The sequence below is a fragment of the Coptis chinensis genome, chromosome 8 (assembly GCF_015680905.1).
Source record: "Coptis chinensis isolate HL-2020 chromosome 8, ASM1568090v1, whole genome shotgun sequence".
In the NCBI taxonomy this organism is placed as follows: Eukaryota; Viridiplantae; Streptophyta; class Magnoliopsida; order Ranunculales; family Ranunculaceae; genus Coptis; species Coptis chinensis.
The window spans coordinates 59986590-59996829 of record NC_141463.1 but is presented as its reverse complement, the minus strand read 5'-3'; the positions used below and the strand labels follow the sequence as shown (position 1 = coordinate 59996829).

At 36.0% G+C, this 10240-nt stretch overlaps 1 protein-coding gene across 5 annotated transcripts; it reads right to left on the bottom strand.

Moving 5' to 3' along the window:
• Positions 1–544: 544 nt before the first annotated feature.
• LOC147482229 (uncharacterized) lies at positions 545–9977 on the bottom strand. Of its 5 annotated transcripts, none has more exons than XM_086580067.1 (8): positions 8871–9975; positions 6505–6530; positions 5433–5807; positions 2650–2709; positions 1598–1773; positions 1159–1222; positions 993–1052; positions 545–767 (listed from the first exon to the last, which is right to left on the bottom strand). In XM_086580067.1, the coding sequence occupies exons 1-8, from the start codon at positions 8887–8889 to the stop codon at positions 708–710; spliced, it is 840 nt and encodes a 279-aa protein (XP_086436193.1). In that variant the 5' UTR covers positions 8890–9975; the 3' UTR covers positions 545–707. The 5 variants fall into 5 exon arrangements, with proteins under 5 accessions (XP_086436193.1, XP_086436196.1, XP_086436197.1 ...); XM_086580070.1 differs by having other exon boundaries at positions 5433–5952; positions 8871–9969; XM_086580071.1 differs by lacking the exon at positions 6505–6530 and having other exon boundaries at positions 5433–5952; positions 8871–9969.
• Between the last annotated feature and the right edge of the window lie 263 nt (positions 9978–10240).

Below are 10240 nucleotides of genomic sequence, written 5' to 3'. Positions count from 1 at the left end.
AAACTATAGATCAAAAAGTCAATGTGTATTTGAATTCATATAATACTTATTGAAAACTCACTACACCAGAAAAGGCCAAAAACGACGGTAATTGCCGTCCTAAATCGAGATTTACAAGAAATGGTGTCCGAGAGTTCGTTGCGAATAGCCCTGTCGTTAATGTTAACGACGGGAATTCGTGTGGTAACTTGAATTAGAAATGCGACAGGTGTAAGACATTTAATGCCGTCATTAATTTTAGGACATTCAACACCGTCGCAAATCTCCTTTCTATAGAAACTATATATTTTCTAATCTAGAACATACCCACCCGTCGTAAATTTGCATCCTAAATTTAGGACACACATTTCTATAATATATTGTCGTTGGAAAGTCATTTAACCAACACTATGCCCCGTCGTATTTGTTTAAATTAATGTTTTTTTTAATAATTAATATATTTTTGATAGAACCTATATTTCCTTGACATCAATACTAAATACTACCTAATTCTCATTCTCAGATCATAAAATCAATTACACAAACAACATATTAAAACAACACATTTCAAAAATTGATATATTATAAATTGGTTTTCCAAAATTTACAATGTTTTCGAGTGGTTGATTGCCAATAAATAACTAAGTTCTTAAAGTACACAAGCCATAATAAGAACATAATAGAAAACCACCTCCACTATTGGATATACTCATATCGTTGAAGCTATTCTACTTGAACCCAGACTGCAAAGACGAAAATCCTCCCTTATCGCCTCTACTCTTATCAATCTGCAAACCATAGGAAATGTTTTTCTTAGCCATATGCATAACTTGGATATGGATTGTTCAGTTTTTAACTTCGTTGAAAGTGGTACATGAAAACTTCAGATCATATCCTTGTTCAACAGGAAGGAATAAAGTAAAAGTAGCGTATGCAAGAAAAGTCAAAACGGTATGGCATCTGACGGGAAAAAAGAGAGCTAGCTAGAAATTGCTTTAAGATAATTAAAATACCTTATTATCTGATCCTATAGTCCAAAAGATTGGTATACAAGACCTAGTAATACAAGGATCCTATCGAAAGAGAAATCAAAGGCTCCATTATGTTAGAATATTCTTCCCAAGTCAAACTTTTGGTGAAGATAATGCTATTTTATCATCGTCTACAATATGTATATACCTTGCCGCCAATTTCCTCTCGAGGCACTTCCATAAGGATCATCATTTTCACCATCTTTCTTGTACTGGTGAACCACAAAATAATGAATAGTAGAATATACCTATTTAATGAAGAGTTATTCTCCTTGCAATTACAAAGAATGATCTATATGAAACTTCTCCTCTATGTCAGTCAGAATGAACCCAGAACACAAAAGCCAGTAGATTGTCTTTCATGCAGGGCTGGAATTAAAAGGAACCAGCTGCTTGAGCTCATTCATTATAGGGCTAAGCCCGGGGTCATTTTTAGGCTTGTTTTATCATCTTATCAATCAAGAACCCTTAACCGCTTGAGCCAATGCCTATGACCCCAGACGGTATGTGGCAACCCTCCCCCTCTCAGGTTAGTTAAATTACTTAGTGACGTTCTGCATAAACATATCAATGTTATATATACTCACAGTTTGAGCTGGTACAGATGACTGAGTAGTTGATTGATTAGAATAGACGTCTTGAGCTCCATAGAAAATAGACGAGCTAAGATAATGTGGTTCAACCCTCTCGTCTTGGAAAATGGAACTTCGGCCTCTGTTTGATGCATTTTGCCCCTGACCCCCAGTGGTCTGTGAAGCATTTCCTGAACCAGACATACAACTTCAGACGCTGGAGGATTTCTTGACTTGCATAAAACTTTACCAGACCATTACAAATATTTAAAACAAGTTATTCTGAAATAGGGTTGCTAAAATTAGAATTTTACCGCCTCTTTGTATAGCATACGAGGACAACTGAGTACTGAACGGAACATACTAAACCTATTTACGACAAGCCCATATTCGTCCATGCAAGTACAACATACGAATTGATAATATTTCTCTAAATTACTTAATTGGTAATTGATACATATCCACCACATGTGAATGAGTGTACATATAAATGACTATTTTCGTTTATTAGTACCAAAGATTGCGATTAGTGAGACCTATAAGTTTTCATAGATTCTAGACATAGAAATTTGAAGAACAAGATTCCGACAATACATGCAGAAAGTATTTTCTATATCTTCTATCAGTACCTGACAGAATAATACTTCTATTATGACATTTTATTATATAACACTGTACTGTATTTTAGACACATGTCAGGCATTTTCCAATAGATGTAAGGACACACTTCAGTAATGGATCAACAATATAACATTATAATGTGATCAAGTACGGCATTGAGAGGTGAGGCAAGTGGAACAGTATTGTACTGAATGTCTCAATATATATCAACAAGCTTGTAAGGACAACTTCATTTCCTTCTTTGTTGCTTGTCTTTTCTGTTAATTGGTTTATTGTCAGTCAAATTAATACTAGAGGAGTCAAAAAAATACAATTACAATTTCTAGCATCTTTCACGCATAACCTTTAGCATAAAACACAGATCAAGCATTGGGGTAGTACTAAATACAAACAGAGAGAAGATAAAATCAATCGAGTTCACTAACTATAATGGACAGGAAGCTAACCTGATCCAGAACATTTCCATGTGTATCTTGGATAAGGGGACGGTAATCTCCAGGGAAAAACTGCCACAAAAGATGAAAAGGGATTATAGCATATGGTAATCTCAAAGTTAAAAGTTAAAACTGATATATGCATACTACTCATGCGCCAACTAAACAAAAAATTTAATTTTAAAAAGTGAATTTAAGAAATATTTTATCAAGGTTCAAGAAGTGAACCTACTCAATCACTCGATCTGGTCATGTCAATCCTATTGTTAGTGGCAATGAACATTAGCACGTCCCTTCTGTTAGTGGCAGTGAACCTTTTCTTCCAGATCTCTGTTGTGCTACCGCTGCCTCTCTAAAACGTTTTCCATTTACTCGTCGAGTTTTTGCTTCTTCAGTGGATTCATTATCTACAAACTTTTCAGTGGATTCATAGTGTGTACTGACACTACAAAGGTTAGAACAGATTTCACTTCTACTTGTCAATGGAAAGTTCCTCGAACCTCCAAAAAGTTGGTTAACTAGAAAACACGTTTAGACTCAAATGTTAATTATTAGAATTGAAGAATTATATTTCTTGGTGTCTATTAGAAAATCAACATCCCTTCAAAGGTTCAAAAAAACATTAAAATAACTTGAGACATAATTAAGAAAGAAGATCAGGAGGGAAAAAAAAAAAGAGAGAGATTCTCTTACAGGTCTATTCGACATATTTCCTTGAAAGTTAGTATAGCATGTGTTTCTCCAAAACCAGTTTCGTTTAGACTGTCAAAAGTAGAGACCAAGTTTGTATTCAGCACACAAATCTTGGATTGATTTTGTTCAGACAATTGCAAAGGTAAATATTAAGGAGTTAGACTCGGATTACATACTCTTGGATTTTGTGCAAGGCTGTCACTTGCCTCCCATTGTTCATGTACGTCCTCTACAAACTGTAAAGATTCATGTACGTCCATTGTTCAAGGCAGTCACTTGAATAGGGCTGTGCGGAAGCCCAGACTATGTGAGTCCAAAAAGAGCCTCAACTGGCTAACAAGTGCACACCTCAACGTTTCTAATATAGACGGAGAAAATATAATCAATCTGCCACACAAGGGCTAACAATAAACTTCCACTTCTTTTGGGCATCGCCACAAAGGCACTTAGTTCATTACCTTTCAGAAGTGGAAGGCCCTACTCTTCAGGACATCGGCACTAAGGCATTTAGTTTCCTTTTGGAGGGGTAAAATAAACATCAAGGAGTTCTAGTAGTTATAACCTAATCAGACTATGTATACACCTTTCATTTTTGTCCTTATCCACGTAACAAAGTTTCAAATCAATAACAATACAATATTTCAAGCAAATCTCAACATATAATAATCAAGCTTAAGATCATGCATTCTAAGCAAATATCATTATGTCAAGAATATGAATTTCGGCTACAATTTAAAATAATAATCAAACAGACATTGTATTATATAGGAAAATACTCATCAATCAATCGGTTAAGCATATTTATAATAACCAAGATTAAAACCATGTTTAACCACACTCTACTAAAACAGTCCTAACTTTCTCTATGTAAGTTGGATTGGCACAAATCCAAAGGGGTCAGAAACTACACTCCAATCTCTACAATGTTTGTTCATACCCAAAAACCTAATTCCCACTCAGAAATTCACTTGACCTGATTGTAAACCGAAGGTTATCAGGAAAAATCCTGATTGACCTTTCTTCACTAAAACTGTCGTAACTTCCTTTGTATAACTCGGATTAGTACAAGGTAAATTGGGTTTGAAACATAATTAAATCACCTACAACTAACGTTTAGACCATGAAAGCAGGTTCTTAACAGAAAATTCACAGAACGCGACCAAACACAGAACTTGGTCAGAAAAATCCTGACGGACCTCTCTGTATTAAAACAGTCTTAACTTACTGTGTAGATATTGAAACGAGGTGAATCCAACTGTATTGGACAGAAGACTTGCAGATCTAAAAATCTTATTCAAGCCCCGAGACCTCATTCCCAACCAAGATTTTTCAGGACTCTTCTGAACCGACCCCAGAAAACTAAACCAAGAAAACTACTGCTTACATACTATATTATCAATTCATCTTCCTACACATATATGTTATGACGAATAGAAAAGCATCATAAGATAAAAATAAATCATAATGATAGTTAATATAAACAAAATACTAAGTACTCACTAGTTTCACACAATAAGAATCAAATGAGAGGTTGTTCTTCACGAGTGACAACGATATCCTCGGTCCTAAGCAAGGCTCACTCACAAGCGTTTCTCTCCTAGCTTCTTCTTACCTCACTCTTCTTCTCCTTCTCCCCCACAATGTTAGCTATAAAGTATAAATATATTTCAATCTATTTATTTCTAGATTATTTCCTAACCATTTAAAATAAATAACCATGTGATAAAAATTGGGGATGTTACAACAACAATTCAAGAGCTTAAGACATATAATGTTTAATCATCTTAAGACATATAATGTTTAATCATCTTTAAGACATATAAGACTGGTCAAAGAAATGGTACTGCGTGGACAAATCTTAGTTTATATGGTAATTTCAAAGTAATATTCATCGAACAACTCAGTATAAGAAAAATCAGGCAAATATGCATCAAATGCACTGTTAGGGTGCTAACACAAATAATGTACCCGAGGGATTTTGGGTACACAACTTCAAGAATAAAAATAAGTCTAGTTTTAGATATGCATTAATACCAGGGCAGACCATATTCAATAGCAAAAATCAAGATTTTAAGAAATCAATAATCTAGTATTATATATACCCCGAGGCGAAATGCAGTCCCTCTAAGCCGACAGTCTTCAGCGAGAACTTTGGTAGCTTCAAGGGCCTCTTTCATGCTGCATCCAGAGGCAATAACGGCACAGACAATGGCACCTGCTGAAGATCCAGCTAATGGTGTTGTCCTGCATAGTCCATGGCAGCCATACCAGCATACCAGCAGCAGCAGCAAGCAAGCACCAGCAGGTCCATGGCAGCAGCAGCAACACCAGCAGCAGCACGCACCAGCGGCAGCAGCAACACCCAGCAGCAGCAACACCAGCAGCAGCAGGCAACAGCGGCAGCAGCAACACCCAGCAGCAGCAAGCACCAGCAGGTCCATGGCAGCAGCAGTGACACCAGCAGCAGCAACACCCAGCTAATAAGGAGTTATAGATAACAGCTAATCTATCAAAACTAGAATCTTAGTAAGGTACATCTAGATAACACTGTGCTTGCAGAAGAAAGAAGTTGATACTGTCTTAATAGATTGAATGTTTTTAACTTGCATACCCCCTGGTTTTCTGGAACAACAAAAAGGAAAACCACAAGATGAGAAGCTTTCCCTTACAACAGAGGACAAGGAAATGTTTCCTAGAAACAACATCTATAACAATCATGTTTTTCTAACGCATGAACTCAATAGTCAGCCAAAATGGCAGCTAGCTTAGTTGGTAAAGTCAGCGGGCCTAACTGTCACAGACCACGTAAAGACCTAGAGATACTCACCAGCAAAATTACACGGTTAAATATCAAATCGAAAGAAACAAAGAATTAAGAATCCTGAATGCTATATAACAGAGCCTCAAAATAGCAGTGCCAGCATTTTAAGTTAACTATAAATATTATGGTAGTGGTAGTCCATCGATCCGAATCCAAAAAATATAATGATGAAGTTGTTTTTTTTTGACCGGTGAAGGTTAAATTAATAAATTGTAATAGATCAAATGTAATGATGAAGTTATGAAGACAGGATGAATTATATTAATACGATTTTACATATTGAAGTTAACAAAGATAAGATATGAGGAAGTTAAAGAAAATATACCATTACTATGAAGAAAGAAGTTATATACCTTATTTGTATCATACCCACATGAACCTGCAAATCAATTAACAACTGATTGGTAGATAACCATTTGTACATCTAATGTCATCTCTATTTTATCAAAATATTCCAAATATAGCCAAAAAAACTTCCACTTTAGAGATTTGCTTTTAGATCGGACTAAGGTCATTAGGGGACCACGAGGGTGGGAGACTCTTGTAATAGGGAGTTATTTCTTTGTTTTTTTGTTTTCTTTCTACGTAGTCATACTGATACAATTGATGTACTCGCTCACTAGTTGTACTTGCTGTGCTTTTGCACCCCATTCTAATAAAGTTTACTTATAAAAAAAAATACACAGAAACCATAAATTTTCACAATTGAGATTTTGGCATTTTTAAAAGCCTGACCATGTTTTAGATACCAAACAGACACATTTTAAATTTGAACAGCAAAGCTTCTGGACTTCATGCATTAAATCTGGGCAGTCTAACAACACGACCACTCATTCCTTCAAAGTGAAACTGAGAACTAAAAGTGCAATGCAAATTTCTATATTATATAAAGACCACTAAAAAGCAAATCAGCTCGCAAGCTTGTATTATTGGTTTCGATATCTAAGAAAAGTATCTTTAACATTCAATTATTATTCTTACAAAACCCATGACAATTTTAATTAGGTCGGATAATAAAATCATGCCAACAGTACAATCACATCAAAATACTACAACAAAAACATAAGCTTTTACATTTTAAGGAATGGAATGAAGAAACCCTAGACAATGTTAAAAACACAATAAACCCGAAAATTTAAGAAATTGAGCCAATTAAAAAAAAAATGCACAACCCTAGATTGAAAATTGAGGTTCAACAATTGAGGCACTTAAAAAAAACGAAAATTGATGAAAGAGAGAGAGGGAGAGAGTGGGCTACCAAAACTTGAGGGAGAGAGAGAGATGTACCGACTCTTGTCGATTTTGAGAGAGATTTGAAGCTTACGTACTGTCAAACCACTACCACCAAAGATTTATTGTCAAAGCCCTCCCATAAAAGCCTCACTTTCTTCTTATACTAGGGTTAGGGTTAGTGAAAGAAAGAAAGAAATATTGGACGGGGTAATCAATTATTAGTGAAATATTGGGCGGGCAAAAAACAAGGGCAATCACCTTCTCTCTGAAAATCATCTACGACGGTCACCAAAACTGGAAGAGCACAAAATGTCTCATCTCTAATTTGGGATGAAAGCTGGTGTCCTTTAGTCAATCCAAGTCAACCTAAAACTCAACTACGACGGGGTTAAACAATTTAAGATGGTAGCTAATGTTCCTAATTTGAGACGGGTTATATAGTCCCAAGAGGGTGTCCTAATTCTTAAATTCTGGTGTAGTGACTCCAGCAAGAACAAAAGCAGGTCAATTCTACACAACATCAACAAAGGAAAAAATTGGCCAACAAATTAATATCTTTAAAGACATTTTGTAGAAAAATTCAAAGATAGATGACCCAGTTCATATTAATTGTCAGGCACCTTATGACCTAAATCGTGTATACTTAGAAACTATACCACAAAACAACCTGAAAAAAACAAAGTAACTGTGACAATATTTTGTATCTTGTTGTGCTTCTAAATGGTCTGCCAAGCAAGTTCACGAATCTTGATCATAAATTTACAGCCTATTTAACCTACTCACAACATAACAAACACCTCCATAAAGCTTACAATATCTATCCTTCAACTGACAGACATATGGAAAGCAGTAATGGCAATGCATAGCCAGCATACTAAGATTTACCCAAAAGGCATTGAGCAATAAATGAGTCAACATTAGATGATGTCAAGGGTTTACAATCATATGAAGTCTTGAAACTAGTTAGTTATTCTACAGCCGAAAATAACATTTCTAATAGATGTGAAGGACACATGAACGGCTGAATTTGTTAGAGAACTGAAGCAAGTGCGCGCATGAATATACAATAGGATTTCCATGAAGAGGCTATCTGTTTAAGATTAGTCACACCCATAGTCGTTCCAGCCAACTTATTTTGTGCTCGAGTAAGATATTCATGGGCTGTTGAACTATCTACCTCAAGTTTACAATGACGTGATTAGGGAATGTGATAGTCTGAAAGTTGGTAGCTTAGTAATTAAGGCAAGAGTAAGCATTGACTAAAGGCGCTCTGCGCATCAGTTCCAAAGGCTTACAAAAGCTTGGCTTATCCGCATTAAGGGTAACTGTGCAACAAACTCAAAACATCTGGTGCTTGGTGGTATAACCAGACTGCTCACTAAAACCCATCTGATCATTTTATCAAGGTTTTATCAAACGTCTACCGTCCACAAATCGTATTTTTCTTTGTTCCAAACATGTTAGGATAGAAAAGAACGATGCTCACCTTTGTTCCAAATGCGCATAGAGAGGATGGAACCTTTACGTATTGGAATAGCAAATGCTAGCTTGCGCAAGAAAAAGATATGTCCTTTAATTGCTCTTTGAGTTATGCTCTCACAACTTCACATTTCCCTGCTATTTATTATTCATAAACAACTTGTCCACGAAAATTGTCAAGCTTAAAAACTCATTCCATCTTCAAACTAATATTTTTCTCTTGCATCTTCCATCAAAATGCAAGGAAACCACCCCATGTTCAAAAACTTAACCGAGATATGCAACCCACTGATTTTGAATGCCAAACAAGAGGCTTTACAATGGCTTAAAAATCCTCCGATTGAAAAGGGAGTACTCGCCATCATGGTATCAATCAACGTTTCATAAATATAAGAAGATTATTAGGGATAGAAAGACTGAGGGTTGCAAAGCATACTGTTAAAGAAGCAATGGATGAGAAAGTCTTTGATGGTTTCATATGGACTTCTTTCAAGGACACAGGTGAATGGACCGCAAAGAATATTCAGATGAAAATCCTGGAGTCTTCAATTAAATTTGGAAGAGATCTCACCAACTGTACACAATAACGACGATGATGATGAGGAGATGCTCTGGAACGAGATGGATGTGGCAAGAAGAATCTTTAACCTCATACTCAATAAGAGGCTTTTGCTCGTACTGGAGGATCCCCCAAAGAGAGACTTAATAGCAATGGGAATTCCGCCATTCTATGGGTGGGGTTTGAGCAAGTTACTTATTATGAGTGCATTGTTGGAGTTATCCCTCACTCACACGAAGAGAAAAAGAAGTTCAGTTTGCGTGAAGAAGGCTGAGCGCTCAATTTTGTATTGCCCAAAGCGCGACCCGCGCTTATGCCGTAAACAACTTACACTAGTTTGAGGGCGCACGCGCTCGACATTTGCCTTGCCGAGAGCACACCCGCACTTATGCCTATTTTCGGCAGAATTCTATTTTTGTGAAACCGCGAGTTTGCAATATATGTTGGGGTTTTTGGCAAAACCTAAAATAGACAAACCAAGGCAACACAAGAGAGAGAAAACCCAATCTTGAAAGCAATCAAGATTGAGAGATAACATTTACAGAAAAACAAGCCTATAAAGAGAGATGAGTGATCTAGTAAGGTGAGAGACTGAAAGGAGTAATTGTAATCTTCCTTCCCACTTTATAAAATAATTAGCTCTTGTAGAAGTAGGCACCATTGGCCGAACCACAGTATATTTTTATTAAAAAATTGGGTATAGGTACACAAATGCAAATTTCTTAAGTTTAGAGGAAATAGCAAACTTTTTTTTTGTTTTTCCTCCATAAAAACTGAAATTTGACATCTGTCTCAAATTTCATACTGACTTTTACAAT

What these genes read in the sequence shown, in the direction of transcription:
- LOC147482229 (XM_086580067.1), bottom strand. An exon ending in GTGGGTATGATACAAATAAG is followed by an intron (nt 5,808 to 6,504) that starts GTATATAACTTC and finishes ACTCCTTATTAG; the next exon opens with CTGGGTGTTGCTGCTGCTGG. An exon ending in CTATAGGATCAGATAATAAG is followed by an intron (nt 768 to 992) that starts GTATTTTAATTA and finishes TATGGTTTGCAG; the next exon opens with ATTGATAAGAGTAGAGGCGA.